Below are 21,448 nucleotides of genomic sequence, written 5' to 3' on the forward strand. Positions count from 1 at the left end.
TTTGTTGCCTTGGATTTTGGCTTTCTTCTGGGGATTTCCTCACTACCCGTCTTTGTTTTCCTCCTCTTTTTATCACAAAGAAAGGCTGCAGCAGCTGCACCCACACGTGCAGTGTTTATGTAGTGAACTCCAACGTAGAATGTGCTTCTACTAATTATGTTCTTAATGGCCTTTTCTTAACCTACTTGAAGTACTGCATACCCATATTCATACTTTCACACACTTTCTTTGGCCGCACGCACGCATGAGAACTTTAAAGAGGTATTAACTTGAAGGGAATTTCCTCATAATCAAATAGTTCCCGTTCTGCTTATTACATTGTCATTGTGCCAGTACCATCATAATAAATTATTGAACTATCTTCCAATATGCAAATAGAAGCACTTCTTCTTTGTTCAGACAGGATGTGGTGAAAACGGAATACACCATAGGGAGATTTGAAATTATTCAACTTTGTATGGTACAAGACTACCAGGTGATAGTCATTTTATTTCATTCGATTCATTGGCTGTGTCCTGGGAAGCGCTGTTGTGCCTTCAAATATCTTCAAATAAAAAATGTTATGGCATTTATGACATACAGTTTGGCAGACCACTGCATTTTCACTGTGATGTGATGTGTGCGGAGATGTGCCATCATTCATCCTCCCCTCCGCACAGCACCAGCAGGGTTTTGCGATAATCTCCTGAAGTGTCGCCCTGAATACACAAAGACAAATGTTAAAATACACACGTATTCATGTTTTTCTGACTAATCACACACACACAAAACTCACTGCATGCAAAATGAAGGACGTACAGTATACATGCCAAGGCAGCAGTCAAGAAATTGAATTTTACACATTAAAAAGGGACTGTGTGTTGTTTACAGTATAAACGTGATATACATAAGAGAAAAATACTTATAAAAAGCGCCAACTCTCTTAAGCCGAATATGTTCGTAATATACCGCACTACAAATAGACAACATTTCTTTTATCTTTTAAAGAATTTATCATGGCCTTCAAACGACTTTAAAATGCTCCCCACCCATGATATGTTACCATATATGTATGTATTTACACTTTCACAATCAATAAACCATAAAAAGTCTACACACCCCTGTTCAAATGCCAGGTAATACAAAGAAAGAGAGCGAGACTAGAAAAAACATTTCAATGTGTGCATAACCGACAAAATACAACAACATCTATTGGAGGGAGCAAAGGTAAAGATGAACAATCGCGATGATGCTGTTGCACATGTTTTCACACCCCACTCGTAACTGGGGAAGAGGTAATTTCAAACCATTGTGAAATAGGAGTTAACACCCTCCTACAACTATTTCAAGTACCTCTGACTGACCCATATTGCTGTTCTATGAGGTGGACTTTCTAGATCCACTCTAAGAATGAGACGCCTGCTCCAAACTGAATGTGCCAAAATGTAACCCAGTTACTCCTCTATTAAGTCAAACTACTCATTTTAACGGGCTTGTTTGCAAGACGTCAATGAAGCCAACAAGAGTTGCCACAACGTCAGCCCTCACTCTTTTCATACATAGCAGAATCTCAAAGTGGTTTCATAATTGGAAAATATTTCTGCAAAGCCAACATGGGGTAATGTGCTGCGTATTTCTTGTGGAAGTTATTATAGATATATGTTCCTGGCTACTTCCTGTCTGCAGAGCCATCAGCCAATCATGCAACAGATACTGAAAGGAAGTTGAACATGCAAGGGAAATTCCTGAACAGCTGAGCAAAAGCAACAGACCCACAGTCCACCGCAAGGAAGCTATAGGTTACCGCGGCTCCATTGCCTTAGCAGAAGATGACCGTGCCACATTCGCTCTCAGGATGCAACAGAATAAACGATCAAAAAAAAAAAAAAAGCAAGCAGGTGTTAGTGGACATCGACGCCGACTTACGATCATCGTCTCTACCTTGATGAATTCATGCAAAGAGGTGTCTTGTGTTTCTTTAAATTCTTTGCGAATGTTGAAAAGGTCAATCTCACTTCGGGACACCATGATGCGGATCAACGCTCTGTCATCTGTGCCGAGACCCTGGGCACAAACATTTTCAGAAGAACAGATATCAAATTTGATTGATAATAATGTAGGCAAGCCTACATTTATTTTTTTTTGGAGGCTCCTTCAAATTTCCTAGTCATTTGTTGTACATCGAAAAGACAATAAAGGCATGCAAAATAATTTTGCATGGTGTCCAGGTGTCCTAATATTTACGACTTTAAACAAAGATTGTGCAATAATATTTTTTAATAGGATCTTTTGCCTTGAGATGTCTTGTCATAGTGAATGCATTATGCATACCTTCATGGCTTTGTACAATCGGTCTGCAAAATAAGAAGGCTGGTTCTTCACACTGCGGACTGCAACGGAGAGAGAGAGAGCAAATTGAGGTAAAGATCCAAATAGGGGTGTCGCTGCAAAGTCCTGATCGGCTTGTTGCTATTTCTTTGAAAGTCTTACCTATGGCATAAAAGGCATTTTTAACGTCTCCCGACATATCCTTCTTGATGATCTGTTCAATGTCCTTATTGGAGAACCGGACAAACTCTTGGAAAACTGAAAAGACGACAAACTGTGAGCCAACTTGCGCTTGTTGAGCACCGATCACATCGACCACAAAGCAAATGTGAACATCTTCACAAGTGCAGTTTACCTTTCCTTAGATGAGGGAAGCTCCTGGTGCACAAAACACTCATGAACTTCATCACCCTGTCATCAGAATCGGCGTTACATGCATCAGCAAGTTCCTGAAGAAGCAGAGCAAGAGGTCAAAATAATCAGCAGTGCAAATTTTTGCCTTTCTAGTTCCTTTTCATGAGACCCACCTGAGCATCAGTATTTGCTCTTTCATAATCTGCAGGGCCATCTTCTCTTGCACCCTGATCGAGGCGGAAAGAAATGATGTAATCACGCAATGTTGTTTTACAACACAAAAGACAATTGCCACATTGAGACTTTTCCAGAAAGAGCCAAATGTTCCTGTCAATCAGGATGGGCGACCTATTGTTCCAATTGGTTCTCTTCACATTGGATGGTTAAAAATATATTGGAATGTTAGATAAGACAATGTCCTAACATGGAAACGTGGAAATGATGTCATGATACAAATTGGATCGCATTTTGGCTCTGCCGAGGCTTCTCACAGTGCTAATTTGCATATTGCCTTGGTGGCAATGGTGGTTTCCTTGGGCTTTTTGACATTAGGAAATATTAACCATAACCAGCACGTTACAAAAAGCCTGTATCTCTCAATCTCGGCTCTGGCCTTCCTGTGTAGAGTTTGCATGTTCTCCTCAGCTTCCTCCCGCGATAAAAAAACCTGATGTATTTTAGGTTATATCGAGTCTCTAAATTGTTTGCTCGCGACCATTCCAGGTCCTAACTCTCAAATTCAACTGGGAAAGACTTCAGCTAATACATAACCCTGATGAGGAAATAGATGGCTGGAATAACTCTTACTAATTACTGGAAACGGGAATGTTGTTGTTTCCATCACACCGTGCTGTGTCTGCGTAATTACGAGCCGAATGAGATGATACAAATGAAAAATTACCTGCACGAGAGAAACCAGGATGCGGCAGAAGTGACCTGATGTGTCCGATTGAATCGCTGTCTCTAAAGATTGCTTGTAAGCTGTGAAGTTTGAGTGACAATTGAATGTACACATTTGAAATGATTACAAAACGTCATCTTCGACGCCAACAAGCTCACCTTCCTGAACGGCAGCATTCATGGCTTGTATTTCTTCATTGTTCCTGGTGACCAGAATCTCAATCAGCGCGTGTTCATCTGTGCCAGCGCCCTGTGGAAAAAGGCCCGAAATACTCACAATGTGTCTTTGTCAGGTACGACTGAATGCAATAAGGTAGTTTGAGTGTTACGTCAACACTAATTGCTGCACTACTACTTGCGATCTAGCAATGGGCTTCTACTTTCTCAATAATTGCCAATTTTGTCAGAACTGAGGATAAGCAGGAATCAAACTAGTTTCTGACTTTTGGCGCCCTCTAGTGTGTTTGTATGGTACTCTCAATGACCTGAAAGATTCATTTCTACAGACCTTCTCGGATATTCAAAACAAAATCAGATGCACTTTTACAATCTAAATTCTAATATTTGTTTCATGAAATTACAATAATTAATTCCCAATAACCTATTCCGTTGAATTTGTAGCCAACTTCGACTTTCAAAAGACATCAGTGGTCGTCTGTGCACATGATTGCATTTGATGATTTTCAAAATGTTTGTGCATACCCTACAATGGTAAGTGAATGATCTGCATTATTGATCCATGATTGAAGCCAATACATTTAATTGTCAGCATCACCTCTATGGCTTTCATCATCATTTTGGCATCAAACTCAGCAGGGGTCAACATGAGACCAATGATCAGTCTCTCCAAGTTCTTTGACAGTTCAGACTTGAGGTCCTTCATCAGATCCTGCAACCAGTTCACGCAAAGGTTTTATAGCTTATATGGTAAAACAAACCAAAAAACAACATTGTTAAATATTTTTACGGACGAGCATCTCTTACCCTTCCCAGTAGTGATTTGAAAGTCTGTCTAATCTCTTGTCTCTGTGCATTGCTTCTATGTGCAACGATGTCTATAATTGCATCTTCATCTGTTCCTGTAGCGCACAATGGTATTACGGTAATGTTAGTTATTCAAATGAGATATTTTATAAATGTTAAAACTGTTAAGACAAGGTTACGCACCAAATCCTTTCATGGCTTTTCTTAAAGCCTGCGCATCAGCTGCAGGGTCAAAGTTGGAATAGGGGAAAACTGTTGGCCTCAGCTAGTAGTGAAATTGTTGAAATGCACAAATTAGATTCTGGTTGAACAAACGCATCATGAGGTTGCAGGACAGGGGTGAATTCTTTATCTTGACAAAGACGCAAGTGGTAGAACAGCAACCGTGCATCCAAATGTCACATGAACGCATGTTGGTCACATGCTATTTGGTTAGTTGGCAAGCGTGACATCTTAGTTTCAGGTTAGCAAACATGACACACAGCCACAACAATGAAATGATGCAGTCTGAAAAGCAGTTTTGTTTACGTCACCCCAAATTGTTTTGAAATTTGACTTTCCTAGTAAAGCAAAGAGGATCGCTGCAAACTTGCATAGAACAGCCAGGGCAAAGCATGCAATGACAACTGGAGCTGTGTCACAAAGCGGGGGTCAAACCTTGACTTTGGTCATGGAACTTGTTTCCCACATCTTGTAGGCTATCTGAGCTGCTTCAGGGAAGAACTCTCCGGCTAAACTGCAATGATTAGTTTGACACAACACAGCTCACTGAGCACAGCCAGAACTTTGCTTGTACCTTGGTCATCAGTGCTCAATTTTCTAGTGATGGTCCTCCTCTGCCATTGTGTTTTATAACGGTAGTTTAAATTGATACTCACTCATCATCACCTCCGCATAGATTCAACAGAGTCTTCTTGTAATCGCCTGATGTGTCGTCCTGTGTGCGGCAAGCACATATCAGTGTTGTCTTCTGAACTCAGCGACAGTCTCTTCTGCCGTTCTACTACCTTGATCATGTTGTAAAGTGATTTTTCATATCCGAGCCTGAAACACTCTCGGATGTCCAACATGTCTATTTCAGCGCGGCAAATCATGATCCTTATCAGGGTGTTGTCATCTGTACCGAGACCCTGGAAATGCAGCACACGTTTATTGTAAAGTTGTAATAGTTGGACTTTTCAGGTGCTTTACTAATGCAACATTGACTTTGGTGTTAATTGAAAATCCCCAGACATTTATATTTACCTTCATTGACTTGTAAAGGCGTTTGGCAAAGAACATTGGAACACTACGTATGCACTGGACTGCAAGACAATAGGAGAGTATGTTATTTCCAAAATAAAATACCGTATGTTACATTTTAGTAGTTACTGTGTTTGGAAAATAATTACCGGTTAGAGCTGTCAAAATGAATCGATGAATCGACAAGTAATCGAATTAATCAACAACTGTTTTAATGATTAATTAATCGCTTAGAGCCAAATTTACCTTAGACTTGTTCATGGGCTCTCATGTCAGCTACCCAACAGTAACTAGGTATTCTTTTTTTTTTTTTAATAATGTAAACAAACAAATTGTCCTTTGTGTTTAATCAAATAAAACATCTGCTTTTACTTAGGAAAATAATAATTGCACCAGTAATTGAAATCGTTTTAAAAAGTTTGAAGAGTACAACATAAATTCCTCTTGCCTAATAATGTTCAGATGTTATTTTTTTTGTTTTTATCACTTAACAATACAGAATAAAAACAGTGGGGAAAAGTGGTTTTGTAATACACATTCAAAATTGTTTCCGATTATTCGATTAATTGATGCAATAATCAATGGAATAATCCATTTTAGAAATAGTTTAAGTTTACCATTTGTATAGCATGATGCTGCACTAGTTTCATCAAAACAATAACAGAATTTCAAAGATCAGCATCTTACCAACAGCAAGCATTAGTCTCTCGAAGTCCCCGGACAGCTCACTCTTGATGCTTTGTTCGATGGATTTCTCTCCAATCTTCTCGTACGCATCGAAAACTGACAAGACAAGAAAATACAAGATGCTACAGTACATTATGAATGTTTGTTAAATTTGGACAAATGCAACAAAATGGACACACGTGTTTCTTCATTGATTTGTCATTCGTTCCAGTTACCATTTCACAATTTATGAGGTATATACCATAACGAAATTACGATTCAGGGATACTTTCTTCATCCCATATATTCTTTATTTTACTGTACAAGACTCTTCTTGGTATATTTTACAAAGAGTCAGATAGTCCCATTTAAACCGCAGTCACGCTACGAGGGGTCGCACGAGAAAAGACTAAATGCAATATGTGCATGTTAATTCCCCTTGGCATGCACTCACCCATGCGGAGGTGGGTCACGCTGCGGTTTCCCAGTATCATGATGAATTTTGCCTCGTCCGTCCCCCACTGCTCTTCGCCAGCGGCATAGAGGTCCTTTTGTTGAGACAAGTGGGCCAAGAGATGGCAGAATTACAATGACACGTCACGACAATAAAGTCATAAATAGAGGTACATGTTCTCAAGCTGTAAAGGTCAAATATAAAAGAATTTCCATTGTCAACAGGATTAAAAACAAATGATTTGCTTGGTTGTGGATATGAGGACTGCACCACTGTTGGGGCATTTGGATTTGAATGTAGAGGTGCCACTAATGTCATTGTTCAGTGCTGTTTCACATTCTCTCACTTGTGCATCTTGCTCCACCAGATCTGCATTCACAACTCCCGACTCATCTCTGGTCCCCTGAAAGCAGGACAACAAGCTCACCATGCAGGAAGCGGCAAAGTCATGGAACTGCTCATCGGGTGGTTTTTAATAACTTGCTGCTGCTGACCACCACAAGGCAGTATTGGGATTGTATCAGATAACTGACCTGAAGTAAAACAACCAGCATCTTCTTAAAGTGACCTGAAGTGTCCCCTATGATGTCTTCCTCCATGTTTGTGCCATAGGCTAAAAAACAACAACATGTAGACAGACATCAGAGTGAAATTGTGAAAATAATACACACACATTTTGCACAGCTAATGCTGTGTGTTAATGATGGACAAAAAATGCCTCACCATCCTTGTATGCTTGAACCATGTCATGAATTTGTTTATTGTTTCTTGATGCCAAAATTTCAATCAAGCTTTTCTCGTTGGTTCCAGCTCCCTACATGACAGGGTCAACAAGTTGAATATAATAACGACTCCACTTCCCTGACGTAAGAGTTGTCTTACTTTGAGTGCATCCTTTATTTCTTTGGCATCGTGGTAGGGTGGTGTTCTCATCAGACTCACAATGAGACGCTCAAATTTACCCGTCAGCTCATATTTCAGATCCTCAATAAGATCCTGCAAAATATTTCTTCTCACTTAGACATGTCTTAATACATTTTGGACATTAGGCTATTGTTTAACAGCGAGCCGGCTAAATGGCAAAATTTCTAACAGGTGTTAATAATAATAATAATAATAATTCATTGTATTTGTATAGCGCTTTTCAAGAACCCAAAGACGCTTACAGGGAACAATGCAAAGACATACATGGGGGGGGGGGGGGAGGAGGAAACAATCGGATAAACTTAAGAGGAGGAAAGCAGTTATGGGTAGGGGAGGTCATAAGCTTGGGAGAAGAGTAAAGGGAAATGTGCTTTTGGGAGTTTGCAAACATATTTTAAGGTTGTGTTAAACTTATAATCATATTAATATCTAGTATTGGAGTGCTCGTGTGGATTGGTGGGGCCGAGGAATGTGCAGGCAAACTGTATGAACTTGTTTTCTCGGAAGTGTTGTGTATAGTTCTAGACAGGGAGTACCGGACGAGATAATCTCAAGGTCGGTGAGCTACGAGAACAACGAGCAACTATATGAAACCAGACTTCGAGGGGAAAACCAAACCGTCTGACCTCAGCGACACCTGGACGGGGAGGAGATGGCCATCCACCAATCATCTCACAATATTTTGCATGCTTTAATATTCATATTGTGTTTCTTTAAAACTGGGCAACCCGGAAGAATGTGTCGTCTTTGGTGGTCACAAAAACGCACGAGTTTTAGTGTGAGGGACCCGGGACCCAGGCCTGTATTAGTGCGCTTTGTCAGGAATAAATAATTGGTAAATTTGGTCTAATTGATCTACTGGTCTTCTCTTTGACAGAACGAACTCGCAAAATTGTTAGGTGCGCCAGTGTGTGGATTAGGACATTGCAATTTATGTGTTAAGTGTTGATCCCAATTTGGAGTCAGATCAATAGCTAAAATCCGTATCCTAACAGTTTCTTGGTGACCCCGTACGTGATGTCAAGAGAAGGGTAATTGACAAACTCGTGGTCTGTGTCCAAGTCATCGGACAGTTAGTCTGGGACAGCTGTCTCCCGGTCGGCGTACCGTTTGAATAAGGAATAAGCGCACAACGTTGAGCTGGTACGACGTCTCCTAAACCCTGAGCTCATCAATGATAAGGTAAGCAGAATACCTGTTACTATATGTCGAAATTCTGCAAATTGAAAGAGGAAATTTAAGAGGAGACTGTCGTTCAGATCAAATAAGGTGTGCATGAAGTGAATATACATACGGTGAATAAGTTTGGAACTTACGTGTGTAACGTGTACGGTAAAGTCAGGGACTTACGCGTACTACGGATAGGTCAGGGACCTAGTGCTTCGTCGTGGCGGACAAGGGTACGGTGACGATCGTATTCAGATAGCTGGGGTTAATAAAGAGATCCCCGAGGGGAAGTGAGGCCTCCTCAAAAAATATCCGGTGGTAACAGTTCCTCCTGTGAGAGACCAGACCGCTAAAATATCCAAAATGTGCAACCAAATTGGGGGGAGTGTGTGTGTGATGAGAGGAATGAATGGAGTGAGATTGAGAGGAATGTATGCTGGAAGTGCAAATTGTGAGCTACATGAGAGATGGATTCGAATCCAGGATCTGGTGATCCTGAAAGGGGGATCCTTCCATCTGTGGTCCCTTCTCAAGGTTTCTCATTTTCCCCCTGCTAGGGGTTTTTAAGTTTTTCCTTGCCCTTTTGGGAGCTTAAGATCAGGGGATGCTTTGAGAATAATTGTCAATTTCTGTCTATGTGAAGCCCTTTGAGACTGCTTGTGATTTAGGGCTATACAAATAAACTTGACTTGACTTGACTTGACGTAATCTCTGTAAAAGTTTGTGTCAGTCTATCGTCGTTCGTCTGAGCTCTGCGCGAGCACTTTGTGTATTGGCGTGCGTGCCGTGCGGATGCGTGTGTGTATGTGCGGTTGTGTGCGCGCTCGCTGTGTGTGCGTTTATGTGTACATGTGTGGTTGCGGGCGTGTGAGGAGGAAGAAGATGATGTTGTGATGCAACAGAGAAAAATGTTGGAGTGCGCGAATCAGGACAGTAGAAAGAAGTGCAGCCAGGGAGAGAGAGAGACACGGAGAAAATATAATTTGCGGAGTGGTCAGGGACAGATGACACAGGCCGAGGTGCAGAAAAATGAATTGATGTGTCCGCTGGTGACCACATCGGGCGGTCAGCACTACGAGCCCATGGTGCTCCGTGATGTGACCGCGATGATGGAAAAGATGCCCCCACTTCACAGAGGAGGCAAGGTGTGGCTGAACAAATTTTTAGCTCTGATGAGTGGGCAGAGCTGTACACTCGGTGACATGCGCCAGATGTTGGCAGGAGCATGCTCTCTAGTGCAATTGCAGGCAATTGAGGAAGCAGCAGGCACAGCGAGGCTGGGGAGGGAGGTGCCCTTGCCACAAGTAGCAGCGCCCCTGTTTGAAAACATTAAATTGACTTTCCCACAACCCACCGATCTGGCCCCCACTATGTTTCCTTATGATGTGAAAATGTCACCTGCACAACATTATGTAACATGTGTGGAAAGTTGGATTGAAACCACAGGTCGACATCCAGCTCTCACGCACGAGGCAGAGGTGCTCTTCCGAACGGCGCTGCTGGATGGACTTCCGCCAGATGTGAAGAAGCAGCTAATGTCAGATCCTGACATTCTGGTTTGTGCCGAAGAACGATTTAAACGTCATCTTTTGCATCACTGCAGAATGTTCACTGAGTCACAAGCTAAAGTTGAAAACGAGACAGATGCATTATCTAAACAGTTGTTGAAATTACAGTTGGCAAAAATGCATGGTGAAGCTAAACAGTCTAAATCACAAAAAAAGGAAATGCAAATGTCACAGGCTCCTCAGGTGGTGGGGCGCGGAAGGGGCCAGTTCCGGGGCGGATACAGAGGCCGGGGAGGGAGTGCACCTGCTTACCCGGGGAGGGCAACATACAAGCCCCATTCAACAAATGCATGTTTCATCTGCGGCGAAACCGATCACTGGGCAAGAGGATGTCCACAGTATCGACCACGCGGAGCCACCCACCCAGCCGAAGGCCCGCCATACCAACCCGGAGCGCCGATGCAACAGGCAGGAACAGCTCCACCCGGTGGACGGCCCTGGCAACAGCCACAAACGCACGGAGGTCAGTACTACCAACATGATGATCTCTGGTGTGGACAATTTGAATAGGGCTGCCCGGGGAGCCAGGAAAGCAGTGGCCCGGCGGAGCCAATGCTTCATGTGACAGTGGAAGGAAAACCTGTGAAGATGCTGGTGGACACGGGAGCAACTTATTCATCAATAAACACTGCCCTTCCTGTATCCTCACTGTCAAAGAAAACAACGACTTTAGTCGGCTTCTCGGGACAACCACGTACTCTGCCTTTCACCAAACCACTTGAAACTGTGATCACCCGAACAGGGTGTAGACTGTGGCACAAATACATCCATTCCACAGACACTCCGATCAATTTGATGGGAAGGGACTTGCTGTCAGCCGTTCAAGCCAGAATTCTGTGTGGGCCAGAGGGAGTGATTATTCAATTTCCAGATGGCATCAGCATCCAGTGCTCACAGCAGCTACAACAACATGGTCAGTGGCTGATGGCGCCCCTACCGGCAGAAGCAGAAACTGCAACCATCTACTGGGCCAGGCTGGAGCCAGAGACCCCTGCTGGTGGCGGTGTGTTCTCGACCTACCTACTGTGGAAGCCCTGGATCTGCTCACTGGCGCCATACCACCCACCTGTTGATCCTTTGCATTGCACGCTATATTATGACCGAAAAAGTGATGATGTTTATCGGGATTTGTTTGAAGAAATTGAAGGGCACATGTGGGATTTAACTTCATCATGCATTTTGATTGGTAAAGAGGGAGTTGCAGCAGCTACTGAATTAACACCAGAACAAATGCAGTGGTTCAAAATGACAGAAAAAGGGGTACCACACATTTCACTAGCTCTTGCCCCAGGTCATGAAGCCAGAGAATTGGGCTCAATGGTCAAACATTTGTTGCTGCAAACCGACTGGCGGAAGACACACATCCCTAATTTGTACTGGTCAGAGTCTCAGAAAGCTTACCAAATTAAACAACCCATGGTAGACTCAGGGCTGCCGGAGATGATGTTGGTATCTCGCACACATGGCAGGGAATTAACTGATCATGAGGACGCTGAAGTAATGCTCGCGGCCTTGCCCGACACCTTGTGGTCCCAAGGTCCATTTGATGTCGGGTTTTGTCACTCGATGGCCCCTATTGATCTCCAAATGGATGAGACGCAGCCTATCAAACGACCCCAATATCGTTGGCCGAGTGAGGCGAACCAAGGCATGGAAGACACTCTCTGCGGCCTCTGGGACGCAGGGGTGTTGGAAGTGTCATGCTCCGAATGGAACACCCCGTTAAGGCCAGTCCAAAAAGCAGATGGGAAAACATGGCGCATGGCGCATGATTTGAGAGCAGTAAATGATGTCACTATAACTCCTGTTCTTCCTGTGCCAGACCCGCACCGAATCCTTGCATCATTGAACCCTGCCTATCAGTGGTTCACCGTGATTGATTTGGCTAACGCCTTCTTCTGCCTCCCGCTTTCCCCCTCAGTGCGGCACGTGTTCGCATTCACTTACAAAGGGATGAAATTACAATACACTCGCATGCCGCAGGGATTCAAAAATTCGCCAGGATTGTTCAATCAGGTCCTCAAAGAACTCCTCGAACCATGCCAAATGCCGGATGGCACATTGTTGTTGCAATATGTCGATGATTTGTTGATTGCAGCAAAGGACGAGCAGGCGTGTCTTGCAGGAACAAAGAAAGTGTTGTTGTGGTTAGGGGAGAAAGGGTTCAAGGTGTCAAGAAAGAAACTGCAATGCTGTCGCCAACAGGTCACTTTTCTGGGACGTGTGTTGACCCCTAGTGGCCTCGCCATGTCGCCTGAACATAGAAACTCCATCCTCCGGCACCCACGGCCCGCCACCGTCCAGGAGATGCTATCATTCCTGGGGTTGTGTGGCTACAGCAGACATTACATACCCTGTTTTGCCGACAAAACTGGTGTCCTCCGAGCCCTGATCCGCGAACAGGGGGCCAGGAATCTCAAGGCTTGCCTGGTCTGGACACCGGAGGCTACCGAGGTCTTTGTGTCACTGGTGCAGGAGCTGGCCTCTGCTGCGACCTTGGCCACTCCTGACTACACTCTGCCCTTCCATCTAGATGTCTCTATTTCAGGGAAAGTTGTGAATGGAGCTCTGTACCAGAAAATGCAGCATGGACGTGCAGTGTTGATGTATTGCAGCGTCCCCTTGGACAACATTGAGCAACGACAACCCGATTGTTCCAGGTATGCGGCTGGCCTGGCGAAGGTCTTACTCAAAACAGCCCACACGGTCATGGGGCATCCAGTCTATGTGTTAACTGATCATGCGGTCTCCTCGTTTGTCGCATCGGCGGCATTCACGTTGACTCCGCTGCGACAAACACGATTGTTGAAAATATTGACTGCCCCAAATGTCAACTATGTCCATTCCGGTGTGAACATGGCCGATCAATTGTTGGTGGGACCCCATGAGTGTGCATCAAAGGTCCAGACGGTGACGAAAGTCCGACCTGACCTCTATTCCACTCCGCTCGGGCACGGTCGGGTGGCGTTTACAGATGGCTGCTGTTGGAGAGACAGGATGGGCTCCCTCCATGCGGCCGCGGCGGCGGTCGAGTGGAGGGATGGCTCCTTCCAGCCTCTTAAAGTGATGAAGCTCAACACCCACCCATCAGCCCAGGCGGCGGAAGTCTTTGCTCTGGTGTTAGCTTTGCGACAATGCAAGGGGGAGGCCGTGACCATCTATTCTGACTCCGCTTATGCGGTGTCGGCGGCTTTGATCGATCTGGTAGGGTGGCTACAGAATGGGTTCACGACGGCCAGAGGCTCGGAGATTGCGCACAAGGATTTGATGTTGCAGTTGTTTGAGGCGTTGAAGTACCCGAGCGAGGTGGCCATTGTCAAAGTGCCTGGTCACTCCAAAGCTGACACTTTAGTGGCTAGGGGGAATCGAGCGGCTGATGAATTGGCCAAGCAGACGGCCGGGTACGGCGGGGCAGAGGACATGATGGTGTCCCGCGGTCCACTAATTGTGGACGGGGAGCACCCCGACTCCTGTTTGCCTCTGTCACTCTCGCATGCCGATCTGTGTGCCGCCCAGGGTGCCACCTCCCCGGAACAAAAATCGGTTTGGCTGGCAGCAAAGGCTGTCAAACGATCAGATGGCTTGTGGGTAGGACCCAAAGGACAGCCAGCTCTTCCGGAGGGAAGGCTGATGTCGGAGATCCTGACACAGGCTCACACACCTTCCCATGTGGGTCCCCATGACATGATGATCCATCTTCGAAGTTGGTGGCATCCCAAACTCTCGGATGTGGTCTGGAAATTCGTTGCAGATTGTGAGTCTTGCCAGACGTTCAATGCACGCCCTACGTTGAAACCAAAGCCCGGCCTGTTTCAGCCGGCCCCGTGGCCGGGGGCAGAGGTGATCATTGATTTTACCGACATGAGTACAAGAGTGAATGGGAAACGCTTTTTGCTTGTGATGGTTGACGCTTACTCAGGCTGGCCTGAGGCATATCCGTGCTCGAAAGAAGATTCTACTGCTGTGATCAAGGCTTTGATCACCCATTACATCCCCACGCATGGTTTCCCGGCCCTGATCCGCTCTGACAATGGTACACACTTTAACAACAAAGCCTTGGCCAAGGTAGAATCAATTTTGGGGTTGAAGCATCGATTCGGCTGTGTCTACCATCCTCAGAGTCAGGGCGGAGTTGAACGTATGAATCGAACACTGAAGGAGAAATTAGCCAAAATTATGGCTCAAACGACAATGAATTGGCTCCAAGCGCTCCCGCTTGCCTTGTTGTCTGTGCGGCAATCCGTTAACAGGCGCACTGGATTCGCACCATTTGAATTGATGACGGGTCGTCTAATGCCGGGACCAGCAACGACGCTCGTCCCACCAGAGGATGTTACGGTACCAAATTTGTCTCATGCAGCATACTGGTCCTATTTGTCTGCTTTGGTGTCCAGTGTTTCTGCACAGATTGGAGAGAAATCCGCTGCGGCTGCGGCGGAGGAAGGCGTGTCAGCGGAGAAACAGCTCACGCCGTACGTGTACGTCCGAGTCATCTCTAGAAAGTGGACGGACCCCCGGTGGAAGGGCCCCTTTCGTGTCTTGGCCAGGACGTCTCACGCGGCCCAGCTCGACTTCAAAGGACGCCGGTGGTATCACTACTCACAACTCCGTCCGGCCCCAGAGTTTGTTCCGTCAGGATGAAGGTATTCCTGTTTGGCCGTGTCCCGGACCCGGCCAAAAGGGGGGGAACAGAAGGAACAATACGGAAAAGGAAAGGTTTTTGGGAATTTTCAGAATTATTTTTAGTAGGAGTGCTATGTGTGAGTTGTCTTTTTGTGTGGGCATTGATGACAATTGATGAGACCATCCAGCAGAAAACGTCCCAAATTCAAAATTCACCCACCAACAAACAATACCGATGCAGAGGAAAAGTAGTCTATGAAGCTGAGGTGAACACAACAGAAGAGCTCTCACGAGAGGAACAGGAAGGTTTGAGACAGAGATGTGACAGCAAAAATTGGCAAACGTATGTCACGTTGTCTAATTGGACAGAGACCAACCAAACCTTACATGACAAATTGGAAAAGTACCAGAGAAGGGTGTGGAGGAACCAAATTCAACAAGTAAAGAGAGTATTGGATTTAGCCCCACCCGATAGAGAAGGGACATGTATTTACCAATGTAAAGAAGATGGACAGTTTGTTGTTGCTTCGTGTCATGGGAAAAAAGAAAGCCCATTTTTGACAACCATGTGACTCAACAAAATATGACATGTTTAAAGTTAAACGGAACCGGCATAAGTATTGGGACAATAGATCCCACATGGTGCAAAGTCAATTTGTCACTGAATGTAACCTCTCCTCTCTCTCGTGCAGACATCTGGTTGTGGTGTGGTGATGACAAATTATATGATCGCTTGCCGAAGAACGCATCAGGTATCTGTGCCCTCGTGTCTTTGATAATGCCTGTGGTGGTTGTCCCCATTGAAATACAGAATCTCAATTGGGACCTGGAGTTCCCACTGGCGGAGCTCCTGAAGCGAGCCAAAAGAGACGTTTTGCCCCCGTGGTTGAACGACGACGATCCAACATATATTGACGCTATAGGAGTGCCCCGGGGTGTACCAGATGAGTATAAACTCGCTAATCAAGTGGCTTCGGGATTCGAAAGTATCTTCCTATGGATCACCCCCAATAAAAATGTAGACCGCATTAATTACGTTCATTACAATGTCCAACGACTGGGTAATTATACAGCTGAATCATTCGCCGCAGTTCATGAACAATTGGCTGCAACGTCGTTAATGGCGTTCCAAAATAGAATTGCGTTGGACATGCTATTGGCTAAGGAACATGGTGTATGTGGAATGTTTGGTGACGCATGTTGTACTTTTATCCCAAACAACACGGCACCAGGGGGCCGACTGACCAGGGCGTTGGAAGGACTAAGGACACTGAACAAAAAGATGAAAGATCATTCAGGTGTACACACCGATATTTGGTATGATTGGATGAAAGCGTTTGGAAACTGGAAAGGGCTCATCATGTCTGTGCTGGTTGCTGTGGCTATTTTCACTACAATCATGATATTATGCGGTTGTTGTTGTATTCCATGTATTAGATCACTCACTGTCCGGTTGATCGAGAAAACCGTTGGCCCGTTGCCACCGATGGGGCAATATGTCCTGTTGACTCAACATGAGCCGCAGGGGGAAGGAAGGATCGACACCACGCTGGTGGCTGTTTGCTAGGGTAACGGGTGATGACCTCATAAATGAGGTCATGAGAGGGAATAAAGGGAAATGTGCTTTTGGGAGTTTGCAAACATATTTTAAGGTTGTGTTAAACTTATAATCATATTAATATCTAGTATTGGAGTGCTCGTGTGGATTGGTGGGGCCGAGGAATGTGCAGGCAAACTGTATGAACTTGTTTTCTCGGAAGTGTTGTGTATAGTTCTAGACAGGGAGTACCGGACGAGATAATCTCAAGGTCGGTGAGCTACGAGAACAACGAGCAACTATATGAAACCAGACTTCGAGGGGAAAACCAAACCGTCTGACCTCAGCGACACCTGGACGGGGAGGAGATGGCCATCCACCAATCATCTCACAATATTTTGCATGCTTTAATATTCATATTGTGTTTCTTTAAAACTGGGCAACCCGGAAGAATGTGTCGTCTTTGGTGGTCACAAAAACGCACGAGTTTTAGTGTGAGGGACCCGGGACCCAGGCCTGTATTAGTGCGCTTTGTCAGGAATAAATAATTGGTAAATTTGGTCTAATTGATCTACTGGTCTTCTCTTTGACAGAACGAACTCGCAAAATTGTTAGGTGCGCCAGTGTGTGGATTAGGACATTGCAATTTATGTGTTAAGTGTTGATCCCAATTTGGAGTCAGATCAATAGCTAAAATCCGTATCCTAACAAGAGGTATGTTTTTAGACGGGACTTAAATATGGGAAGTGTGGGTGAGTCACAGACAGACTGGGGGAGAGAGTTCCAGAGTCGGGGTGATGTGCAGGAGAAGGCTCTGTCACCGAAGGATTTGAGTTTGGATTTTGGGACTGTCAAACGTGAAGTATTGGAGGATCGGAGGGGACGGTTGGGGCAGTAGGGGACAAGGAGGTCGGATAGGTAAGTGGGAGCCAGGTGGTGAAGGGCTTTGAAGGTGAGGAGGAGTATCTTGAAGATGATACGCTCCTTCATGGGGAGCCAGTGAAGAGAGTGGAGAACAGGAGTGATGTGTTCACATTGTTGATGACAATAATTTTGTTAAACCTGGATTTATAGTCCAAAGACCTTAAACAACTAAAATGACAACACTGTGTCATTGTGAGACTCGTCTCAAGATGTGAGCAGTATGATGAAGAGGACGGTTGAACTAGCAAATCTAGTTTTGTATAAATGATGCAATGTAGCGTACCTTTCCATAGGTACACTTGTACGCCGCAATGATTTCCTGTCTCTGAGCATTGCTGCGAGACGTGATCAGATCCAAGATGGCTTCTTTATCGCTGCCTGGAGACATACACATGGGAGTCACAAACATTGGAAAGTGCTGAATAAATATCACGTGCGCAGTTTTCAGACATTTACCTATGCCCTTCATTGCATTGTAGAGCGCCTCGGCATCGGCGCCGGGATTCGAATTGGGAGCATCTGTTATTGTGCCTCTGAACACCTGAAAACAAATAGGCAGTTCTTTTCAAGCACATTACTGGACTATTATTAGATGACACTATCATGTTGCACATTTAATTATTGATCTAATGTTAATCGAATAGCAAAACTGAGTCAGTAAATTCAAATAATCAAATCAATTGATGAAATATTTTAAGTCAATAAATTAAAATCAAATAAATATAATTGAAAAATTGTATTCTCTCAAATGCGATTACTGACTATAATAGGAAGGTTTAAGTGGCAAATATTTTACATGACCTCTCCTTAAACACTTCATATACTTGGCCAAACGCGGATTCATTCCTAAGTCTATGCATGACAGAGGTTATTAATTTTTCTTTTCTTCTTGGCGCACACACACACACAGTTGTTGCTCATTTCAATAATTTAATGAAGATTCACAAACATGTATGTTTTGTCTGTACTGTATATTCAGTGTATTATTGACAAAACAGCTACTATCCCGTAAATGCATATGCATTGGCATACACACATGCATTATTGGTGAATTTTGACCTTGATATTCCAAATGCATTGTCAGCTCTTTTTCACTTAGTTCACATGGATTTAATCACAACAAAGCACACTTTCTGCTGTTAGTGGGTGTTGCTTGATGCAGTTGTTGGTCCTTTATGCTTTGTCCTTTTATTGTATCTATTTTGTCATATAGACCTGATTCATGATCAAACAAGTGCTATGCACTTGCTGTGGTTCTTTTATGCTTTGAACTTTTGTTTAATAACACTTTTATTCTGTTTCTTCTTCTGAATCCAGCCCTGCCCTCTGTTGTTACTTTGTATTTTTGTTTATTCATAAGCCTTTTACTTATCAACTTTTGTGTCATGTCTGATTCTCAATCCAAATCCTGCTCTTTATATAACTGTTTTACTGGCAAGTTACTGTGTATTCGTAATATTCGGGAGTTGCTTGTTACTGGACACACGCTGTAGCGTTTTGCCATGAAAGCAGTTGCAGCTAGCTGTCTGACCCCGTTCACAGAGGGAACTTGAATGTGTGCATATGTGTGAGCAAGCACCCAGTTCTGTGTGTGTGTGGGGCTGGTGCAAGGGCGAAGGGGTGGGACGGTGGGTGTGCAGTAAGGAGTCAGATTACACACAAAGCAGTTTCCACTGAGGGTCTTTTTCAAAAGCAATGACTAAACATCAAGCCAACATTTAGACTAAACTAAGTTGTCCCTCATGGCCATGATTTTAACCCACTGAAGTTGAGAAGATACACGCACAAAGTCATTGTGGGCTGCAGGAAAACAGAGTGTTCAATGCAGCAGCTGCTAGATAGATCAATGCTGCTTCAGGGCAGTCGGCCAAAAGGCGCTTTCCACTGCACATTCACAACTAACCAGCGTCACTCTCCTCGACAGCTGGACAGCTTCACTGTCATGGCAACTCGGTTGCCAAACAAGTCCCTGGTAACTTTTCACAAAATCCTCAAAGTGGGCCAGCCTTACAAGGAAGAGTCTCGAGAAGAGTCTGAATGTTCATTGAGTGCACACTCAACAGACACTTTCTTTGGTATTTGTGTACTCTCATTTTGGTTTCCTCACATTCCTTTATGGCCAGTCAATGTGTAAAATCATACATTTGGTCATATCCAATCCACAGTACAGAATGTCCACTCACCATCTCGGAATTTGGTCGTCTGTGTCCGCACGGTGCAGGGGTCAATAGTTTGGGGCCTGGAAAAAAAAAAAAAGATGACAGCAATGCCGTTAATGGTGCCACTTGACTGCAAGTGTAACGTGAAAAGAGTCACCGTGTGCATTGAGACGACCCCTCCCCTCAGGTGGAATCTAATCTTATTGTCTATTCACTGTTCCCTTAACTTGTTAAATGGGGTCTCTAAATCTAAACCAGCATAGGATACAACCGTTTTTTCTTTTTTTTTGGAGCTATCTTACAACTGAGACTCTAAGACAAAAAGTAAATTCAACACAATGTCATTTTCATCTGAATGCTGGTGAATTGTATGTACATGATCAACTATGGTCGAGGCTGACAAAACATAACTTTTGGAAAAGAAGAAAGATCCCTATAAATGTTCATATGCAGCACTGTTTCAAACATGGGTGTCTCTTTCCAAAAATAGCAATAGAATGCAGTCTGAGGGTCTGCGTTGGCATACAAAGCAACGCCCTTACTTGTACCCCAAACGCTATGCACCAAAATATTAGTTCTAAAACTTCGAAATAACCTTCTTAAGCCCGACAAATGACTTATCTGAAATCTTTTTTTTTTTTTTTTTTACACAAAAGTCACTCTTAGGGTGCAGTATTTGCATATGTAGATAAAGAATCGGCAGAGACTAATTCGTTACGTGTACTCGCTCGGAAGAAATAGATTAAACAAAAAGAGATTACCTTCTCAAATGAACTGAGTTTGGGGTGGAAAGAAAGGGAGCAGACTAGCTCTATCTTTGCGGACCGTTACGTGTCCTCCCTCTGGTGTGACGCAAAGACTGCGGCGCTCGCGCGCACGGTCTCCCCGGTACGTGCGCGCGGCCGGTAGGAAGCCACAAAGGAAGGAGACATGAATTTGACGCCCGCGCCGCGCGCATTAACGCACAACTTTACGCATCTATTTACGTACAGTTGCTGCGCAAAATGGATTTTTATAACGTTCTCTGCAGAATTCTGAGACAACTGTAGAAAAAATGGCATTTTGAAAGAAAACGTTTACATTTCATTTAGAAGTTGGCATTTGAGTCAAAAGACGTTTATCTGTGAAATCACTGGGGAAAATGTATGTGAAATTACATGTGAGGTTGAATTTGCACATATGTCAGCTCATACACGGCTTTCTCGTGTGTTATGCTTTTTTTCCAACCAATTCCCCCCATTTATACAATACAATGCCACTAGATGACAGTATTGCTGTACATAGGCCTTTCTTTCCAGTTCTCGGTGACGCCCATGGTGCTAAATAGTGAGTTATGTAGGTTAAAATGTTTCTATGATGCAGACAATTTGAGCTCGGTAATCAGTGCAAAGTCAAGGCACAGTTACATAAAAAAAATGTATTGGAGATTTTCTTCCTTTGATTTCGAATGTCCTGGTTCAACAGGCAGTATACATAGTTGAATACCTTATTGTAAAGATGTTATGTGTTTTTATAGCCTGACCTACTTTTCTTTGCTGTGAACCTTTCATTTCATTTCAAGTTTGAATGTTTGTTGACTTTGTCCATGTTTCATCTTTAAAGTAAAATTTCAAAATGGTATTTTTGATCGACCAATTAA

General features: G+C 44.1%; 1 protein-coding gene across 3 annotated transcripts; it reads right to left on the reverse strand.

Moving 5' to 3' along the window:
- Positions 1 to 452: 452 nt before the first annotated feature.
- anxa6 (annexin A6) lies at positions 453 to 20,716 on the reverse strand. 3 transcript variants are annotated; one of them, XM_061271516.1, is made up of 25 exons: positions 20,571 to 20,716; positions 19,834 to 19,889; positions 18,107 to 18,191; positions 17,934 to 18,028; positions 7,790 to 7,903; positions 7,631 to 7,721; positions 7,441 to 7,520; positions 7,254 to 7,310; positions 6,908 to 7,001; positions 6,475 to 6,570; positions 5,791 to 5,849; positions 5,553 to 5,675; positions 5,424 to 5,482; positions 5,203 to 5,281; positions 4,729 to 4,810; positions 4,546 to 4,640; positions 4,337 to 4,450; positions 3,721 to 3,811; positions 3,563 to 3,642; positions 2,835 to 2,888; positions 2,663 to 2,756; positions 2,470 to 2,565; positions 2,311 to 2,369; positions 1,921 to 2,043; positions 453 to 698 (listed from the first exon to the last, which is right to left on the reverse strand). In XM_061271516.1, exons 2-25 carry the CDS (start codon positions 19,834 to 19,836, stop codon positions 636 to 638), a joined length of 1,986 nt encoding a protein of 661 aa, XP_061127500.1. In that variant the 5' UTR covers positions 19,837 to 19,889; positions 20,571 to 20,716; the 3' UTR covers positions 453 to 635. The 3 variants fall into 3 exon arrangements, with proteins under 3 accessions (XP_061127500.1, XP_061127469.1, XP_061127549.1); XM_061271485.1 differs by having other exon boundaries at positions 1,906 to 2,043; XM_061271565.1 differs by lacking the exons at positions 18,107 to 18,191; positions 19,834 to 19,889; positions 20,571 to 20,716 and adding an exon at positions 10,397 to 10,621 and having other exon boundaries at positions 1,906 to 2,043; positions 17,934 to 18,030.
- Between the last annotated feature and the right edge of the window lie 732 nt (positions 20,717 to 21,448).

The sequence above is a fragment of the Syngnathus typhle genome, linkage group LG1, assembly GCF_033458585.1.
Source record: "Syngnathus typhle isolate RoL2023-S1 ecotype Sweden linkage group LG1, RoL_Styp_1.0, whole genome shotgun sequence".
Taxonomy (NCBI): Eukaryota; Metazoa; Chordata; class Actinopteri; order Syngnathiformes; family Syngnathidae; genus Syngnathus; species Syngnathus typhle.

What these genes read in the sequence shown, in the direction of transcription:
- anxa6 (XM_061271485.1), bottom strand. An exon ending in CACTTTACAACATGATCAAG is followed by an intron (nt 5,483 to 5,552) that starts GTAGTAGAACGG and finishes TGCCGCACACAG; the next exon opens with GACGACACATCAGGCGATTA. An exon ending in TCAAATCACTACTGGGAAGG is followed by an intron (nt 4,451 to 4,545) that starts GTAAGAGATGCT and finishes AACTGGTTGCAG; the next exon opens with GATCTGATGAAGGACCTCAA.